This window comes from Strix aluco, chromosome 3 (genome assembly GCF_031877795.1).
Source record: "Strix aluco isolate bStrAlu1 chromosome 3, bStrAlu1.hap1, whole genome shotgun sequence".
Taxonomy (NCBI): Eukaryota; Metazoa; Chordata; class Aves; order Strigiformes; family Strigidae; genus Strix; species Strix aluco.
This window is the reverse complement of record NC_133933.1, coordinates 15,528,300-15,546,195: the sequence shown is the minus strand read 5'-3', so window position 1 is coordinate 15,546,195 and position 17,896 is coordinate 15,528,300. Positions and strand designations below refer to the sequence as shown.

At 66.2% G+C, this 17,896-nt stretch overlaps 3 protein-coding genes across 23 annotated transcripts in view; 2 read left to right on the top strand and 1 right to left on the bottom strand.

Moving 5' to 3' along the window:
- Positions 1-5: 5 nt before the first annotated feature.
- MRPL2 (mitochondrial ribosomal protein L2) lies at positions 6-1,582 on the top strand. The gene is made up of 6 exons (XM_074817518.1): positions 6-267; positions 346-487; positions 569-684; positions 774-884; positions 1,175-1,248; positions 1,338-1,582. Exons 1-6 carry the CDS (start codon positions 24-26, stop codon positions 1,548-1,550), a joined length of 900 nt encoding a protein of 299 aa, XP_074673619.1. The 5' UTR covers positions 6-23; the 3' UTR covers positions 1,551-1,582.
- Positions 1,583-2,218: 636 nt separating this feature from the next.
- On the top strand, positions 2,219-16,506 carry LOC141920561 (cullin-9-like). 18 transcript variants are annotated; one of them, XM_074817496.1, is made up of 29 exons: positions 2,219-2,241; positions 3,044-3,652; positions 4,462-4,616; positions 4,977-5,483; positions 5,623-5,758; positions 6,199-6,389; positions 6,859-7,243; positions 7,475-7,676; positions 7,957-8,164; positions 8,268-8,461; positions 8,591-8,808; positions 8,951-9,182; positions 9,514-9,619; positions 9,918-10,145; positions 10,311-10,401; positions 10,486-10,657; positions 10,863-10,968; positions 11,366-11,461; positions 11,550-11,725; positions 12,211-12,344; positions 12,424-12,600; positions 12,859-12,974; positions 13,416-13,598; positions 13,959-14,116; positions 14,427-14,637; positions 14,742-15,161; positions 15,340-15,457; positions 15,841-16,043; positions 16,124-16,506. In XM_074817496.1, the coding sequence occupies exons 2-29, from the start codon at positions 3,058-3,060 to the stop codon at positions 16,406-16,408; spliced, it is 6,003 nt and encodes a 2,000-aa protein (XP_074673597.1). In that variant the 5' UTR covers positions 2,219-2,241; positions 3,044-3,057; the 3' UTR covers positions 16,409-16,506. The 18 variants fall into 18 exon arrangements, 11 of the variants coding, with proteins under 11 accessions (XP_074673597.1, XP_074673596.1, XP_074673598.1 ...); XM_074817495.1 differs by having other exon boundaries at positions 2,230-2,351; XM_074817498.1 differs by lacking the exon at positions 2,219-2,241 and having other exon boundaries at positions 2,264-3,652; positions 14,742-14,907; positions 15,016-15,161.
- A 183-nt stretch (positions 16,507-16,689) lies between these two features.
- Positions 16,690-17,896, bottom strand: part of LOC141920562 (phosphofurin acidic cluster sorting protein 1-like) — a 73,284-nt gene continuing 72,077 nt past the window's right edge. For all 4 annotated transcript variants that reach the window (XM_074817506.1, XM_074817509.1, XM_074817507.1 and 1 more), the window contains 2 exons: positions 17,614-17,727; positions 16,690-17,506 (listed from right to left, as the gene is read on the bottom strand). In XM_074817506.1, coding sequence (XP_074673607.1) covers positions 17,391-17,506; positions 17,614-17,727 — 230 coding nt within the window. In that variant the 3' untranslated portion in view covers positions 16,690-17,390. The remainder of the gene's footprint in view (positions 17,507-17,613; positions 17,728-17,896) is intronic.

Below are 17,896 nucleotides of genomic sequence, written 5' to 3'. Positions count from 1 at the left end.
CGCAGGCGCAGAGGGCGGCGGCCATGGCGGCGGGGCTGTGTCGCGCCTTCGGGGCGCTTCTGCTTTCGGCTGCGCCGCGTTCCGCCGCCCGGCTCCCCGCCCTGCCCCGCACCCCGCCCGGCCCGCCGTGGGGAGCACTGGCGGCTGCCTGCCGCGGGCTGGGTGCCTCGGCGCCGCGTTGCACCACCAACCCCCTGTGGAAGTGCCGGGTCAAGTACACGGTGCGGCCCGTGGGCATGAAGAAGACGGGTGGCCGTGACCACACAGGTGGGCGGGCGGGGCCCGCGGGCGGGGGGCCGGCGGGGCGGTAGCGGGCCCGCCTGCAGCCGCTCCCGTGTCCCGCAGGCCGCATCCGCGTGCGGGGGATCGGTGGGGGGCACAAGCGGCGGTACCGCATGATCGACTTCCAGCGGCTGCGCTACGAGGAGGGGGCCCCACCACAGCCCTTCACCGAGAAGGTCATCAACGTCCGATACGACCCTTGCAGGCAAGTGTGGGGCACTGGTTCGGCCCCGGGCGTTGCGCCTGCGTTGAGCCTCCCTGTGCACACCGTGGGTTCTCTGTGCAGGTCGGCTGACATCGCCCTGGTGGCCGGTGGCAACCGGAAGCGCTGGATCATTGCCACGGAGAACATGCAGCCGGGGGACATCATCACGAACTCCAATCACATTGGCAGGATGGCAGGTGCACACCAGGGCCAGGGGCAGCTGCGCCGGCCCTGCCAGGGGCTCATTGGCTGCTCCTTGCCCAGCTCATCAGCTTCTGTCTTCCAGTGTCAGCCAACGAAGGGGATGCCCACCCACTGGGGGCTCTGCCTGTTGGCACACTGATCTGCAACCTGGAGAGCCACCCTGGGAAGGGAGCGCAGTACATCCGGGCAGCTGGTGCGTCTCTGGGCAGGGGACCTCCCATTTGTAGCTGGGTTTGGCTTAGCGCAGCTGGAGAGGAGGGCGGGGGGCACTGCTCTGGGTGGCTAGTGACAGGGAGTTGCTGGCCTCCCTTCTCCTTGTGTCACGGTGCAGGACAGCCCTTCAGAGAGGCAGGGGCAGCTCTGCCCCATTGCTTCTGAGGTCCTGTCCTCAGAAGAAGTTCTGCACAAAGGGCAATGGCACAGGGTGAGATACTTTGTTCTGCTGCTTGGGGCAGCTGCTTCCTCTCCTCTTCCCTGCTGCAGGTACCTGTGGGGTGCTGCTGAGAAAAGTGAATGGGACAGCCATCGTGCAGCTGCCCTCCAAGAGGCATATGCAGGTAGAGGACCCATGCTGTCCCTGACCTGACCACCTGGGCATGTGGCTGTGCATCCCTAGGGAGACCTCCAGCTCTTCTCCGTCCCCTAGGTGCTGGAGACCTGTGTGGCCACAGTGGGCCGCGTGTCCAACGTTGACCATAACAAGCGGGTGATTGGGAAGGCAGGCCGGAACCGCTGGCTGGGCAAGCGCCCGCACACAGGCTTGTGGCATCGCAAGGGCGGCTGGGCTGGCCGCAAGATCAAGCCTCTCCCGCCCATGAAGAGCTATGTCAACCTGCCACGGGTCACGGCACAGCAGTGATGTTGGGGGACAATAAAGCATTCTCCATGCCACTGCTGTCATGTTACTGCTGCCTTTTCTGCATGGGGCCTCAGAGTGTGCTTTCCCCAAGGGACATGACTGTGTTCAGCCCTTGGCCAGAGTTTGGCTTGCAGGAGAGATGAATGTGGGGCTGTGGACTGCCTTGGCTGGAGCTTAGGGTGGGTGGGGGTCTTGGTGGGGTCAAACAGAACTCTGCACGGTTGTGCCAAGCCTGCCTGTGGGACAGCTGGCCTCCTCCCCCAGCTTCAGGTTGTGGAGTAGTGATGGCAAGTGGGCAGCCATGTGGTAAGGCAGAAAGGTGGCTGTGCCCCCAGGGCGACCTGCTGAGCACTGAGGAGCACAGACCTCGCACCTCCCAGCCCCAGTAATGCCCTCGCTGCTCCCCTGTCCCCCCTTCACTCGCTGCACTACCCTGCTGACCCCCAAGTGCCGTACTGCACCACCCCCGTGCCCCATATAGCCCCCAGCTCTCCCCTGCGGCCCCCGCTGCCCCCTGGTCCTGCCCTGCCCCCAGATCTACGCCGCCCCGGGCCCCCCGGTACCGGCCGTCGTCCCCGTCCCCAAAGCTGGGGCTGGGCCGCGGGCGGGAGAAGCTTGTCCCTGCGCGGCTCCCGTCCGGCCGCGCATGCCCGCCCGCCCGCCCGGAAGCGGTGTGGGAGCGGAGCCGGAGGTAACGGCGGGGCGGCCCGGCCCCGTGCGGAAAGCGGTGGGTGTGCTGGGGCCGCGCGAGCGCCGCTGTCCTGTGGCGACCCCGGGCCTTCCGGTTTGGGGAGCCCCGAGGTGAGCCCGCCGGGGAGGGGCTGCGGCAGCCGGGCCAGACCGGGCAGTGCTAGGCGCTTCTCGGTGCTCTGGGAACTCTCGCTTGGCCCACGCTTAGAAGGGGCTTTATTCCTGCCGGCAGCGGGACCTGCCCACGCAAGCCAGTCCCCGGGAACGGGGGTGCTGTGCCGCCCGCCTTTAGCACGCGTGTCCCGGGGGCCGGGGCGGCCAGGGCACAGGCCTGTGCCTGGGCTGTGCTTCCAGTCCAGGCTGGGAGATGTGCAGCGGAGCCCTCCAGCACTGCCTTGTGCTGACGCTCATGGCCAGCATGCAGGCTCCAGCTGGCCAGGGGAGCTGTCAGCACACAGCTGGGCTTTCCAGCTGAGCTTCCAGGGAAAAGCTGCTCTCCTTGGACGCTGCTGTCCGTGTTCCTGCCCTTCCCACAGCCCGTTTAGCAGACCAGAGATCGCTATGCCCCATTATCTTGTTGCTTCATGCGTGCTGTTTTCCAAAGAGAAGATGACTACTTCAGTAGTCTTGCGTTAGGGGGTTACGGCACTGACCTTGAGTACAGCCAGTACAATAGCACATTTTATTTGTTACACTGCCATGCTACAAGCACTGTCACCCATGGGACCATAGATTTCTAGCTGTAGCAAAGCCCATGCCTCAGTCACCTCTCCCCAGCTCCTGCTTCCCCTCTGTCTCTGCAGGCACGTTTCCTGTCATGGTGAACGAGAAGCATAACGGCAACCTGCTTGTGCACCTGGGAGCCAAACTGCAGGCCTACCCGGAGGAGCTGCTCCGGCAGCGGCGAGGCCACGACGGCCAGCCCGAGTACCTGATCCAGTGGAGCATCGTCAGCTTGGAAGAGAGAGCAGCGGGAGGCAGCAGTGGCTCCTCTGCAGAGACCAAGCTGGAGAACATCTCGATGTGGATGTCTGCAGAAGAGGTCTGTGCCAGCTGCCCGGCGCTGCTGGGCAAGAGGAGGCTGGAAGGGCAGTGGGCGAAAGAGGAGAAGGCAGCCAGCCCGTTCGCTGCAGATGTCCCGCTGGATGAAGCCTCGCTGCTGGAGATGAAGGCTGATGTCAGGAGCCTGGTGCAGCGAGCCGGCCGGCAGATGGCCGAGAGTGGTGCCCCCGAGTCCTCCATCCTCAACACCATCCACGTGCTGAGCGCGTACGCCAGCATTGGCTCGCTGGCGGGTGCCTTCAAGGAGACGGGAGCCCTGGACTTGCTGATGAAGATGCTGTGCCACAAGGATAAGCAAATCCGCCGCAGCGCCGGCAAGATGCTGAGGGCCCTGGCTTCGCATGATGCAGGTGGGGGCTGCTACTGCTCAGTGCCCCTGAGGAGGTGCTGCTGGGCAGCTGGAGGGTGCCAGTCCTTTTGCAGGCGTGGGATGCCTGGGAAGAGTGTGTCTTGGGGCTTGTTGGCAAAAGGGGAAGAATCGGAGTGGAGCTTCCAAGCGGCTCCTCGATTGTAGTTGTCTGGGGTGCTCTAAGACTTGGGAGCTCTTTTCCCCGACGGGCTCCTGAGCTGGGACGCTGATTAACTGTTAGGAGGACTTGTGGCAAGAGGCTTGGCAGGGCATTGGGGTGTCTCTGCTGCATGCTTTGATTTGGGAAGGCTCTGGCCTGTTCTTGGCAGGGAGCCTTTTGTCAGGCCCTGGGGGTAGAGCCTGGTCCTCACCCTGTCCTCTCATCTGAGAGGAGCTGCCAGAGCTCGGAAGTGCCGGGTGAGGCTTGGGTGCACCTGGAAGGTTGCTGGTGCTGGTGTGTCCCTCGGAGATCCGGCTTTCCCTGTCCTAGTGCCCGAGTTCATGTGGCTCTCCAGTGGGGCAGATGGGGGGCTGATTCAGTTAAAGCTTAACTTCTTTCTTCCCTGGAACCCTGTTCTGGAGCCAGTTATTTGGGGCTGCTGCTTTGGGGGAATCTTGCAGCTTTAGGGGTGGAAAAAATGCGATGTTATTCAGTGGAGCAAAATGTTGCCAATCCAGATGAAAGGACAGAACATGGTTCTAGGTTACAGTGAGCAACAAAGCTGTTCATTGCCTGCGAGTCTCTCGCACAGGCAGGGTGGGGTGAGGGTTATCTTTATGGGGCCTGAAGAGTTTGTCTTGTTGTTGCAGGGAGCTGGGCCTATGTCCTGCTGTCCCTGAGCCAGCAGGATGACATTGAGCAGCACATGGACTTCGACAGTCGCTACACCTTGCTGGAGCTGTTTGCTGAGACAACATCCTCTGAAGAGCACTGCGTGTCCTTTGAGGGGATTCACCTTCCCCAGGTAGCGTCAGGCCCTGCCAGCCCTGGGCCTGTGGGCTCTAGGGGTCAGGAGGGATGAGAGTGGGGGGCCAGAACTGGTGTCCTTGTTTGGGACAGGAGGGTAGTTGGCAGTGGGCAGCTGGGCAGGACTGGGTATTGGGAGAGGGGGCACAGGATCTGGGCCTGGCTTGAGGCTGGGGGTGGTGGAGAGGCATGTGGAGGGCCTTGTCTCTGAGCAGGGAAGTGAGGGTGGGCTGTGAGGTTCCTGCTGCTTCTTGCTAGTCCGGAGCTATCGTGGGAGCCTGACTGCAGATGAGCTGGTGGCTTGGAGAGAGCTGGAGGCACTCTGCAGGCTAGAGTCTGACAGCCGTGCTTGTTGCAGATCCCCGGGAAGCTGCTGTTCGTCCTGGTGAAGCGCTACCTGTGTGTCACTTCTCTTATGGAAAAGCTCAGCAGTGGTGTGGAGCAGGAGGACTGCGCTGTGCCCAGCCTGCCCACTGAGGAGAGGAGCCGTGTGAGGCAGGAGTTTGAGTTCAGCATGGCTATGGCAAACCTCATCTTGGAGCTGGTGCACGTGATGGGCTGGGACCACAGCCACAAGCCAGAGCTGCTGCCCCAGCAGGAGCTGCGGCCTCACACCACCCAATCCATCTTCCAGCACAGGGCCACATCCTACAATGCTGCTCAAGCAGCCCCCACTCCCCCACCAAAAGAGCCCAGCATCTTCAAGACGCGCTCAGCCTTCCCAAGCCGCAGCAGCTATGTGGAGTACGTGCAGGCAAACCTGGTGCGTGGCATGCGGGTGCGCATGCTGGAGGACTACGAGCAAGTCAGCGCGGGTGACGAGGGTGACTTCCGCCAGAGCAACGACGGCACACCGCCCGTGCAGGTATCCTCTGCGGGGACGGCACGGCCGGGCAGGGGCCTGTCTGCTCTGGTGTGCTGCAGGAAGCATGCAGCCTTCTGCGGAGCAGTGGGGTGGGACTTGTCTTTCCTCAGCTGGGCATGTGTTGGGCTCTCCTCCTCAGGTGTATTGGCAAGCCCTGGGCTGTACGTACTGGGTTCACTGGCACATGGTGGAGATCATTGGCCCTTCTGGGCAAGAGGAGCCTGAGGGCCAGGAGAAGGTGTCCACCCTGGCACGCAACCACAAACCAGCAGCAGGTGAGGAACCTGTCAGCTGGGCCTGCAGCTGTTCTCCCCACCTTCTACAGCTGCACGGGGGCACTGTGGATTCTGCTGGTGCTGGGTGTCCAAGTGCGTTGCCCTGGCTGGCCCAGGCACTGTGGGAACAGATGTGGGGAGCAGTGATCTAGAGATGCCTATTTGGAGCATGTGCTTTTCCTGTTCTACATCCCAGAGAGGCTCAAGTGAAGATGGTAATCCCCATCTCTACAGCTTCTGGGGTCTCCTCCCAGCACGCTCCCTGTCTCTCGCTGCCTTCCTGTCACCTCCCTGTCTCACAGCCGGCAGTGGGATAGTGGGGGCCTCTTCTGCCCAGACAGTCCCCATGAGCCCTTTCCTTGGGGCACGTGGGGTGTGCAGCAGAGGATGGGGGAATTGGCAGAGCTGACAGTGCCCTTCCTTGTTCTGCTGTCCTGCAGTTGCGCAGCCGTTTTTCTGCAAGCCCTCTGGGGGGCTGTACTCTCTGCCTTACCTGGGAGAGCAGCCGAGAAAGGCTGCAGAGGCGCTGAGCCGTGCCGAGTGGTGGGAGCTGCTCTTCTTTGTGAAGAAGCTGGAAGCACAGGAGCAGAAGGAGATCGCCTGTCTCATCCAGCAGGCCCAGGGAGAGCAGGTATGGGCCAGAACCTGTGGTGTGGAAATGGGAGAATGTTAGGAAGGGGACTGGGCCCGAAGGAGGAGATGGCGAGCGTGAGCTGTGCAGGGGCAGCCTGACTGGAGCCAAAATGGGACTGAAATGGGAATGTGAGTGAGGGATGGCAGAAGTGCGGGGAGCTGGGCACAGCAAAGGGGTGAGGCGAGATGAGAGGAAACGCAGCCTGCCATGACCTGGGAGGAGTGACTGTGTCCAGCGAGGTCTGGGTAGGTGAGGCAAGGCCATGGGGTGACTCTGCCACTTGCGGTTGGGGGGTGAGTGCAGGCGGGAGGTCTGGGCTGGGTACAGCCAGGGGAGTGTGGCACTGGGGAATGGCCCCGGGGGCCTCTGGCAGTGCAGCCTTTCTGTCCGTTTGGGCACTGGCCATCACAAGGGGCGTGGGATCCGTGGTGAGTCCGTGAGGGTTAACTTGACCCCGTCTGTCCAGCTGTCGGAGGTGGATGAAGAAGCCCTGATCCAGCTGTCGGTACCTGCAGAGCTGGCCCAGAAGGTGCTGCAGGTCTTGGAGAAGCGGTGCCAGGGCAGCACTCGCCGTGACCTGTGTGGCTCCCACGTCTACGCCAAATACTTCCTCAGCAGGGGGGCCGAGCAGGACGTCAGGGGGAGCGCCGCGGTGTGCTCGAAGGGTGCCGGCCGCAGGAGCGCTGGCCCTGAAGCCGCGATGGCCAAGGCAGCGCAGGAAGACCTTTCCACAGCCACAGTGCCGCCCCGAGCCCCCGCTGCAGTGGTGAAGTCGGATAACCAGCTGTTCAGCGAGCTCCTTGAGAAGGAAGGGCTGTTCTTCCCAGAGGTGACGGAGGAGCAGATCAAAGGTAACGGCCTGCTACGTGCTGGGGCACATGCGTGGTGCTGGAGGCGGCATCGTTGCCTCTGTGGAGGAAGGCTCTGGGCAGGGCACGGGAGGCCAGGCACCCAGAGGTTGCCTGGGGAGCGGGGGCGGGGGGTGCCTGTGGGTGGTGGGTCTGTGGGTGCATGGCACCGTGGGAGGTGCTGGGGGTGTAACTGCTGCCCTGACACCCATGTCCCTGCCTCCCTCCCGCCAGTGCTGGGCAGCTCCAAGGGGATGAGTGAGACGGGCTCGCTAGCCAAGGTTGCAGCTGTGGTGGACGTGATCCAGAGCAGCAGCTCAGAGGTGGGGCTGCGCTTAGCTGGGCTCAAGCACATCATGGAGATCCTGGAGGAGGAGCCTGAGTCCGAGGAGCAAGTCAGCAAAGCCCAGGGTGGGCTCGGGACCAGGAGTGTTGGGTGAGCCGTGGGGTGTTGCACACCCCTCCTGCTGGCTGTGTGGGACAGTACTGGAGGTGGGAGTGCAGGAGGTGGCAATGGAAGTGTAAAGGCCGGCATGTGCCTGCATGCTCGGCCAGAAGAGGGGTGGGTCTTGTGTCCTCTGGTCCCAGGCAGGCTCATTCCTGGGGCTGACCCAGCTGCTGTGGAGCCACGTGGGCAGGGAAGAGGTGGCTGACAGGGCCCTGGATGTCAGGGGTAGTGCGAGGAGGCTCCTCTTGAGGTGTCCTGTCCCATGCAGGGAGAAGCTGGTGAAGGTGGCAGTGGAGCTGCTGAGCGCCGAGGTGGCAGAGAAGGCCCTGGTGGTGGTGACGCTGCGGCTGCTGGCCATGCTCATGGCGAAGTACGACTGGCGCGTGGCATTTGCCACGGAGGGTGGCGTGCGGGCTGTGCTGGCCTGCATGCAGCAGCACGCCGCCTCCGCCCTGGTGCAGCAGGCTGGCCTGGCAGTGAGTGTGGCGGGGGGACGCTGTAGGTGGGCGGTCAGGGTGCAGGCTCGCCCGGACGTGGCAGGGATGCCCGCTGCCCTCCTGACTGCTGTTGGCCTTGCAGGCCCTGAAGGTGCTGGTGGGAGCTGTGGCCAGCGAGCCAGGAGGTGCCGGTGGGAAGCCCTCGCCCCTGAACCACGCCGATGCGCAGATGATGCGGGAGATCTTTGCCAGCATCGGCTCTGCCTCCAGCGAGGGCTTGGCGAGCCTGCTTAGTGTCATCCCTGCGGCCGTGAGCACCCTGCAGAGGGTCCCAGGGTAGGGGCAGAGTGAGGACGGCAGCTGGGGGCGGGGAGACCCTCGGCCAAGGCAGGCGGGTGGCTTGAGGGTGCAGGGGAGGCTCTGTGCTGGGGGGAGGCAGGCGCCCGCATTGCTCTGTCCCTGCAGGGGCTCGTCAGGCGTGCGGAACGGCTTGCTGGTGGTGAACATGCTGATCGACGGCCACCGGGGCCTGGCGGAGCAGCTGGCAGGCCGTGATCTCGCCACGGTGCTGCAGAGCTGCTGGTGGGATGGGCAAAGCTCCAGCTGCCCTCACGCGATGCTGGCCCTCGGTGTGATCAACCGCCTCGCGGAGCACCGGCTGCCCCTGGGCCTGGAGACGGCAGGTAGCTGCCGCCCGCGCCCCCCGCTGTGCTACAGCCCCGTGGGTGCAGCGGGCAGGGCTGCCTCACCTGCCAGGGCAGAGCACCCCACTGGTGCCTCTCCTGCGAGCGGCTGGGCCGGACCCGCGCGTCGTTGTCCTGGCAGGCAGAGAGGCCCCGCTGGACCTGAGGGACGTGCGGCCGCTTCTGAGCAGCGTGGGGGATGGCACGTTGTCCAAGGACGTGGTGGTGGCCCTGGATCGGCAGCTCTGCAGTGAAGGTGCCGTCCCCTCTGGCGAGGCGTCCCAGCTGCTGCAGGACCACAGATGCTTCAGGCTGCTGCTGCGCAGCTTTGAGCTGCTGGGGGCGGAGAAGGCCGTGAGCCTGAGCGTCCTCAGGTGGGTCCGGGGGGATCTGTCGGGGGTCCGGGGCCTCCCCAGCAGGTGGGGGCGGTGGGGTGGTGGTGCTGGAGGGACAAGGCGCACGGTGGTGGGTCCTGGCGGGGCGGCTGTTCTTCAGCAGGGGCAGGTGCCCCCCAGCACATATGCAGGTGCTGACTGGGGTCCTGGGGCACAGGGATGTACGGGGGCAGCGCAGCACACGCCTGGGTGCTGGCGGGAGCCGTGGCTCTCTGTCCCTGTGGGGTGCTGGCCTTCCAGGTGGGGCAGGTCTGCCTGTGGCGCTGCTGTCTGAGTGCAGCGGCCTGAGTGGGCCCCCTCTGCCACTCAGGATCCTGAACAAGTTCCTGGACGCTTACCAGGAGGGTGTGCTGCCCTGGCACGAGTGTGTGGAGCCCTGTTTGTCCTCCCTGAGTGCCCACAGCAGCGACCGGGAGGTGAGGGGGCCCCGGGACTCCCAGCAGGCCGGGGCGGCTTTGCTGGTTGTGTCGTGCGTCGTCTGGGCCCGGCGCTGGCGAAGCTGCAGCCCGGCCTCATCGAGGCCGAGGTGCTGGGAGAGGTGGGGGGTGTCGTGGCTGTGGCCGCGTCCCGGTGGCTGGCGTGCCCGGCCAGGCTCTGGCAGGCACTGCTGCAGCGTCGGGGCGGAGGGTGGGAAGGGAGCACTGCAGCACCCTGCTGCTGCGGCCTGGGGGCTCCCAGCACCGGCCCGGCTGCTCAGGGCTGCCCGCTCCGCAGGTGGTGCAGGAGGCGGTTGGCTTCCTGCACCGCCTGGCCACCGCCAGCAAGGACTGCGCGGTGGCGATGTGCCGCGCGGGCGCCCGCGAGGCTCTGTCCAAAGCCCTGGACAAGCACAGCACGGCTCTGTCGCTGGCGCCGGCCCTGCTGGACCTGGTGACTGACTGCGAGAAGTACGCCAGCCTCTACAAGAAGCTGACGACCAGCATCTTGTCCGGCTGCATCCAGGTGGGCCTGGGGAGGCCCGGCCGTGCTGGGGCTCTGGGTCCAGGGGCCGTCCGGCTGTTCCCAGCGCCGCAGGGCAGCCTTCTGCCCTCTGCCTGCCACAGCCCTGTGGCGGGCGAGGGGAGGAGGCGCCAGGACCGCCGGTCAGAGCCTCGCCCTGTCCCGTAGCTGGTCCTGGGGCAGATTGAGGAGCACCGCCGGAGCCACCGGCCCATCAGCATCCCCTTCTTTGACGTTTTTCTGCACAACCTGTGCCGAGGTGAGTGCAGGGAGCGGGAGCTGGGCCCCTGTGCTCAGCAAGTGTTGGCCGGGCGGCTGGAGGCTCCGGGCGCTCTCCCCACAGGCTCCAGCGTGGAGGTGAAGGAGGATAAGTGTTGGGAGAAGGTGCAGGTCTCCTCCAACCCCCACCGAGCCAGCAAGCTCACGGACAGAAACCCCAAGACCTACTGGGAGTCAAACGGCAGCACCGGCTCCCACTTCATCACTGTGCACATGCAGTGTGGTGTGGTGGTCAGGTGAGGCGGGTCCGGGGGGGAGCCTTGGGGCCGGGAGGGCCAGTGGCTGCGTGGGGAGGGGAGGGCTGTGGTGATCAGTGCGAGCCCTGCCCCAGTGGTCCCCATCCTGGGGGTCGCTGGATGCGGGCATCAGCGCGTGGGGCTGGCGGGGGCTGGGGCGGGGAGGTGGTGCCTGCTGGGCAGCACCGTGTGTGCTGTGCTGCAGGGAGATGAGCATGCTGGTGGCCAGCGAGGACTCCAGCTACATGCCGGCCCGTGTGGTGGTGCTGGGGGGAGACAGCCCTGCCGCCATCAGAACGGAGCTCAACGCGGTGAGTCGGGCCTGGGCTGCTCAGGCCCCAGGGCCCCACGGGAGCGGTGGGCTGGTCCTTGCTGTGCCCTGTGAAGGTCTCGCCCTGGTGCGGGGCCCTGGAAGGTGCCCCCCGGGGAGGTGGGGATGGCAGGAGCTGGGCTGCGGGAGCCTCCTCCTGGCTGTTGGCAGCAGGTGCTGGAGGCTCGGGCATGGGCAGCCCTGCGGCCCAGGCTGCAGCAGGCTGGTGTTGTGGGGCTGTGAGCCAGAGCGGGGCCCTGGCGGCGGGTGCCCTGTGGCTGCGTAGGGGCTGCTGGGAAGGCGAGAGGCACCGGCTTTATCGGGGGGTGGCCAGGGGAGCGTGCGGGGTGGTTGGCGCTCGCTGCCTGGCATGCTGAGGGCTCGCTGTCTGGCTGCAGGTGACCATCCTGCCCTCGGACAGCAGAGTGATCCTGCTGGAGAACATGACCCGCTTCTGGCCCGTCATCCAGATCCGGGTGAAGCGGTGCCAGCAGGTAGGGGAGCAGGGGGCGGGGCCGGGGAGCCGGCAGCGTGGGGCGTCGGGGCCGTGCCTGCGGAGCTGAGGGTCACGCTGTCCCGCAGGGCGGCATTGACACGCGGGTACGTGGCATCGAGGTGCTGGGTCCCAAGCCCACGTTCTGGCCCATCTTCAAGGAGCAGCTGTGCCGGCGGACGTTCCTCTCCTGCACTGCTCAGGCTCACGCCTGGTGCCAGGAGATCTGCCGGGACCGGGGGCAACTGCTGCAGCTCTTTGGCAGGTGAGCTGTCTCCTGGCTGCGCTGTCACATCCCCAGTGTCCCAGAGCCTGGGGGCACGGTGCTGGCAGCCCGTGAGGGGACTATGGGACTACAGGGCTGGGAGAGGAGCAGCCGTGTGCCCTGCCTGGACAGGGAGGGGCCCTGGCTCCTCCCTGGCCACCGGTGGTCCCAGAGGGCCAGGGCCACCTTGGGGTCCCCCAGGTTTAAGCTGGGCACAGGGGCTGGCGCATCCTGACCAGGCAGAGGTGGGATCTCGTGGGTGCAGGCACCGCCCAGCCCCCCAGTTTGGCGGGGGCCGCAAGGGCCCCAAGACCGAGCACGGGCAGCGAGGGGGCCCTGGCTGCTGGGGGCAAGCGGGGCTGCTGAGCTGTCATGCCTGGCAAGGGGCAGGGCAGGGAGCGACCGCTGTGCTCTGCTTTCCCACGTCCGCCCCAGCCGTCGGCAGGTGCCCGGCAGTGCCATATGCTGCCCGGTCGCTGTTGCAGGCTGAACCGGGCGCTGCGGCACGAGCAGGGCTTCGCTGACCGCTTCCTTCCTGATGACGAGGCAGCCCGGGCCTTGGGCAGGACCTGCTGGGAGGCCCTGGTGACCCCCTTGGTGCAGAGCATCACCAGCCCAGGTACCCTGCGCTCTCCCGGGCCAGTCGGCGCCGTGCCCCAGGCTGAGGCACCCCGCTCTGAGCCTGGCTGGCCTCGCAGACCCCCAAGGCGTCAGCCCCCTGGCCTGGCTGCTGAGCGAGTACCTGGAGCGCGTGGAGCTACCCCGTCACGCCCCGAGCCGCGGCACTGCCTTTGGTTCCCGTGTGCGGCGCCTGACCCAGCTCCTGGTGCATGTGGACCCCGGCAGCCCCAAGCCAGAGGAGGCAAGGGCAGCTGGTGAGCAAGGGGCTGCCCGCCGGTGGGAATGGGACTGGGTCGGGGGTGGTTCAGAGCACCAGGCCGTGGCCGTGGGGATGCGCTGGGGAGCTCTGGGGACTGCCCGGTGGTGCCTGAGCCGGGGAGGGCTCGTGGCCGTGCCCCCCCAGTGGCATCTCCTCTGCTCGGTGCCCCGCAGGCAGAGGGGGAGGCTGCTGTGGGTCAGGGTGCAGGGCCTGCCCACGGAGCTGCACTGAGCCCGGGGCTGTCCCTTGGCAGGCAGGAAGGAGGGGAAGAACAAGGAGGTGCCGACCAGGGCTGCGAAGGTGGCAGTGGAGAAGCCGAGCGGCCTGTGGGACATCTCACGGTGCTGGCGTGGCGTGGTGCAGCAGCAGGTAGAGCTGGGAGGGCTGGCTGTGGGGGCCGGGGAGGGCGCGTGGGACCCTGCCCGGGGCGGGTGTAGGGGGGAGCGGGGCCTGACGGTGCACAGGGAGGGTGCGGGTCTGTACCTGGCCTCCGTGGGGCTGGAGGGGTGTGGAGACAGCCCTGCCGCACTTGCCACCCTGGCAGGGCTCAAGTGCCAGCCGAGGTGTCGGGCTACTTCTTTCCTACCGGGCAGTTGCTGGGCTTCTGTCCCGCCCCTCAGCCCCTGCCCAGCCCTCGGGGCTGCGCTCTCGGCTCTCCACCAGCTGTCGGTAGTCGGCGAGGACGCTGGGGCCTCTTGTCGGCCCCTGGGTGGTTGGTGGTGGCAGAGTGAATCAGGGACGGTGGACGTTCCCACGGGACAGGGGCACATCCCGTGTCGGGACTCACCGCTCTCATGGCGCGTCCCGCAGGTGTGGCGGTTCCTGGAGGCGGCGGGGCAGGCGCCGGACCTCGTGGAGCGATACTGCAGGCTGTACCAGCGCCTGCGCGGCGCCACGGAGGAGCTCTTTGGGCAGCGGGCCGCCTTCGTGCTGGCTCTGGGCCAGGGCTTCGCAGGGGCTTTGCTGCAGCTCCCCTTCCTTGCTGCCCTGCACGTGAGTCAAGGCAGTGGGGCACCAGTGCCGGGGTCCTGCTGGCCCTGGGCCCAGGCTGGGGAGGCGGCCCCGGCCCGTGGCACCGGGATGAGCTCCGGCTGGGCGCTGTCCTGGCCCCCAGCGAGCCCCGGAGCCCGGCCCTGTGGTGGCCCTGGATGGTGCCCAATGGTGGGTGTGCGGCGCTTGGCACGGCACGGCCCCAGCCCCGGTGCGCTCCTGCCTCGGGCTGGTGCCTGGGCACCCTCAGCCCCTGCCCGAGAGCCCCAGGGTTTCCCGGCTGCTCCCTCCGGGACATTCACCTGGCCCGGCCCTGCGGCCACCCGGCGAGCCCCCGCCGCAGCCAGCCCTGTCTCTCCGCAGGTGAGCGAGCAGTTTGCCCGCTACCTTGACGGGCAGGTCCAGGAGCTCCACGGGACTGCGGGCAGTGCAGAGCCGCTGCAGCGGCTGCAGCAGATCCTGGAGCCCTTTGTCGTCTTCAGTGGGCTGGAGCTCGCCCACACCTTCGAGCACTTCTACCGGTGAGGGGTGTCACGTCTCCACGGGCCAGAGGGCCTGGCGTGGCAGGGGAGGCACGGGCGGTGCTGGGCCGGGCCTGACCTGGCAGCGGTGCTCCTGCTTTGCTTTTCCCGGTGGCTCGGGCATGTGGAGGGAAGGGCCGAGAGGGCCCGTGGGCGCTGCCCGTCTGCGGAGGCACGTTCCCTGCTGGCGATGGGGCGGGGAGGCACCGCGGGGGGAGGCCAGAGCCGGGGCTGTCTCTGTCTGCCGGCGGGTGGCCGATGGCCACGGGGCTCAGGCCGGCCCCTGACCTGACGCTGGCGGCTGTGGCAGGCACTACCTGGGCGACCGGCTCCTGGCACAAGGGCCGTCTTGGCTGGAGGGAGCCGTCGTGGAGCAGATTGGGCTGTGCTTCCCCAGCCGCTTCCCCCAAGAGATGCTGAGCAACTTGGCTGAGTCGGAGGAGCTGCAGCGGCAGTTTTACCTCTTCCAGCTGCAGGAGCAGGACAGGCGGCTGCTGGAGCTGGATGTGGGCCTGGACGAGGTGAGAGCGCTGCTGGGGGGATGGGGGGGAGGCTGGGGGCTGCCCCCGTTCCTCACAGGGGTCCTGGGGGCTGTCCTGAGCCGCCCTTGCATCCACGTGCCCAGGCAGGAGGGACGGCCTCGGTGGCAGATGTGCCAGAGGTGAAGGTGCTGGCCCTGTCCCCGCGCTGCTGGCCCGTTTCCCCGTTCTGCTACATGGATGAACCCAGGAGGTTTTTCTCGGTGGCGCTGAGCTCCCCTCTGGACGAGTTTGCCGACTTCTGCCGGCAGAGTGAGTGTGGTGGCAGCGGGCGTGGGTCTCACCAGGGAGTGCTGGGGTGTGCTGGGAGTGCCCGGCAGGGCTGGCCCCCGGCCCTGGTGCTGACGCTGGCTCTGGTAGGCCAGAGCCAGCAGGGCTGGGGGTGCACAAAGCCACGGCGGTTGCAGTGGACGTGGCTGGGCCACGCTGAGCTGCATTTTGGCGACTGCGTCCTCCACGTGTCCACGCTGCAGATGTACATCCTGCTGCGCTTCAACAGTGCCGAGGTAGGAGCCGGGGCCGCGGTGGGCTGAGGGAGGCCGCGGGTGCTGGAGCGCGGCAGGGCTGTGCCCTCCCTTCCGGCGGGGTCTCGGGCGGTGTTTGGGGCACAGGCCCCCCCTCGTTTGGCTGGGCCTGCAGCTGGCGGGTCTGGGCCGGCTGTTCCCCTCCCATGCCCTCCCGCAGGAGGTGGCTGTGGAGGCCCTGCTGCAGGCTACGGGGCTCCCTGCTGAGCTGCTGCACCACGCGCTGACGCCGCTGACCCAGGGCGAGGGCGTCCTGGTGCGGAACTGCGCGCCGGGAGGTGAGCGTGGGGCTGGGGCATCCCGGGGAGGTGCTGGTCTGAGCCCCGAGTGGGTGCTGGGGTAGGGGGGTGTGAGCTTGTAGGGGAAGCGAGGGGCCTGGAGTGAGTCTGTCGGAGCTCGGGGCGTGGGTCTGCGTGTGGAGCATCTGCGAGGCCCCACGTGGGGCTGGGGGTGGCGCGTGGGGCTGGGGCATGGGTCAACGTGGGGGGTTGGGGACCAGGGCCAGGGGTTGCGAGTGCAGCTGCTGCTCGGGGCCATGTGTAGGGGGGGAGGACGGGGCCGACGCCTGTGCAGGCAGGGTTGGGTCCGGCAGCCACACGTGTGTCCTGGGGCTCCTTCAGGGCCCAGCTCAGGGCTTGGCTGACCCTGGGTCGGGTGCCAGCTCCAGGTGCGCTGCGGCTGAACCAGGCGGCCCTGGCCCGTGCCTCTGGCCGCCACCTGAGGCTGCTGCCCCGGCAGAGGTACCTCCGGGCAGAGAGGGCTGAGGTCAGTGCCCTGGAAAGGAAGAGGAACGTCCTCTGCTGCCTCATCACCCGCATCCTCAAGGTGGAGAAGCAGCTCCACACTGACAACCTGGTGTTTAGGGTACGAAGGGCTTGAGGGGTAGAGAGGGGCTGCCTGGGCGCTGCGCTGCACTGCAGTGTGGGGCTCCCTTGGTGCTGTAGGTGATTGATGCCTGTCAGAAGGGCGAGTTGGGGCCAGGGCTGCAGTTCCTGAGCTTCTGCTGCCACAGCGTGGATGTGCTGTCCTGTGTCCTGCACCTGCTGAACCAGGGCTATCTCCGGCGCCAGGAGGAGAGGCCTCAAGTCTTGGAATACATCTCTGCTGAACCCACGACACCCCCTGCCTCCCAGGTCCAGCCCCAAGTTGCCTTCCAGACTGTAGAGATCAAGATGGCAGCAGGCCCAGCCCCTGCCGAAAGGAGACAGACTTTTTCCACCTTCAGGTAGACAAGGACCTGGATGGGCTGGGAGGACGCAGGCTGGGTCCAGTCTGTCTCTCCCTGACTACTTGTGGGTTTTATTTTAAATAAATGAGCCAAGCTCCACCCGGTCCCAGTTAGTAGCCTGTCAGAGAGCTCAGCTGGCCCATAGCATTGCTGTGCCCAGGGCGCCCCAACAGCTGTGCTTGCTGGAGGGGTGGCAGTAGCCGCACCCTGCCTGCATTTATTCTCTCCCCACTGTGCTCAGCCCTGCCCTCAGGCATGGAGGGACACACAACCCCCCTGCCATAATGGTACCAGCATTAATTTATTAAAATTAATCCCGAAAAGTAACCGTACAATAAATTTAAAAAAAATAGAATCTTGTAAAAAAAAAAAAACCAGGCGCCCCCATGCCACACCTCCAGCTGGCAGCACCGTGGGGCAGGGCTGGTTGGGAAGGGAGGGGGAGATGAGGGGCACAGCCTCTGCAGCGCTCTGCCAGCCTCAGCAGCAGGGCTGCAGGGGGACTAGAAAAGCTGCTGCGGCTCAGCGTGGGGCTGGTGAGGGGTGGTGGAGGGTTGGTTCGGGCCCCCCCCACTGCTGTGAGCAATCTCCAGTGCTGGGGAACCTGGCGGGGCCCAGCCCAGCTGGGGCCCCGGCTGGCTGGGGAGCTGGCCTGGCAGGCACAGCGTGGGAGAGCGGGGCCTGGAGCCCTTTCTGGGTCCCTGCTGGCTGGTGCCAACCCTTGTCCCAGGCTGCTGTTGTGGGTCACGGGAGGCAGGTGGCATGGCGCCCTGGCTGGTGTTGGAGGGTGCATGGACCCGGTCTCACTGGCCTCACCTTCACGGGTCTTGGCCCACAGGGAGAGGTGCAGGTGTGGTATCTCCCTCTGCAGAGCAGGCAGGGGCTGGGCCGCAGGAGACAGGGGACACGAGCACGTCCGGCTCTCCATCTCCCCATCTCCTCCTGCAACCCTCTGCAGCTCCATCCCAGGGCTGCCCCACGTCTCACACACTCTTTGAGTAGCCGAAGATGCCCACAGGGAGGTACTTGACGTGCGTTGGCCACTGTGCTGCCAGCTGGAAAAACTTCACATCGTTCCACTCCACCCCATCTATGGAGACTGAGAGGAGAGGGTGCAGTGAGGAGAGGGTGCGGCCCAGCTCCAGGCAGCCTGTGCTGCTTGGTCTGCCCCCCAACAGCCCTGTGGGGCTTGCGCCTCCCTCTCACCTCGCAACATGGTGTTCTGGTGCTTGGCTGTGCAGATGAGGCGTGTGATCCCTTCGATGACTTGGCTTTTGGGCTCCAGGTCCTTCTCTTTTGGTTTCTTGCTCAGGAACATCACTGGGGGCCAAGGACAGATGAGACCAATGTTAGGATGTCCCCAGCTGGCCCTGGGTGGGAGCCTTCACCCCAGGGCTGGCTGCACTAACTGGCCCCTGCTGGGCCGTGTCTCAGCCCTGCCCTCCTGTGGGCTCCCCTCCGGCCCTTTTCACAATGGAGTGTGGCCCCA

Coding starts and splice junctions, on each gene's coding strand:
- LOC141920561 (XM_074817493.1), top strand. CDS start 2,995: ATGCCTCAGTCACCTCTCCCCAGCTCCTGCTTCCCCTCTGTCTCTGCA. Junction 7,244..7,474: donor GACGGAGGAGCAGATCAAAG/GTAACGGCCTGC, acceptor CCCTCCCGCCAG/TGCTGGGCAGCTCCAAGGGG. Junction 12,345..12,423: donor GCAGAGCATCACCAGCCCAG/GTACCCTGCGCT, acceptor CTGGCCTCGCAG/ACCCCCAAGGCGTCAGCCCC.
- MRPL2 (XM_074817518.1), top strand. CDS start 24: ATGGCGGCGGGGCTGTGTCGCGCCTTCGGGGCGCTTCTGCTTTCGGCT. Junction 268..345: donor GGGTGGCCGTGACCACACAG/GTGGGCGGGCGG, acceptor CGTGTCCCGCAG/GCCGCATCCGCGTGCGGGGG. Junction 488..568: donor GTCCGATACGACCCTTGCAG/GCAAGTGTGGGG, acceptor TTCTCTGTGCAG/GTCGGCTGACATCGCCCTGG.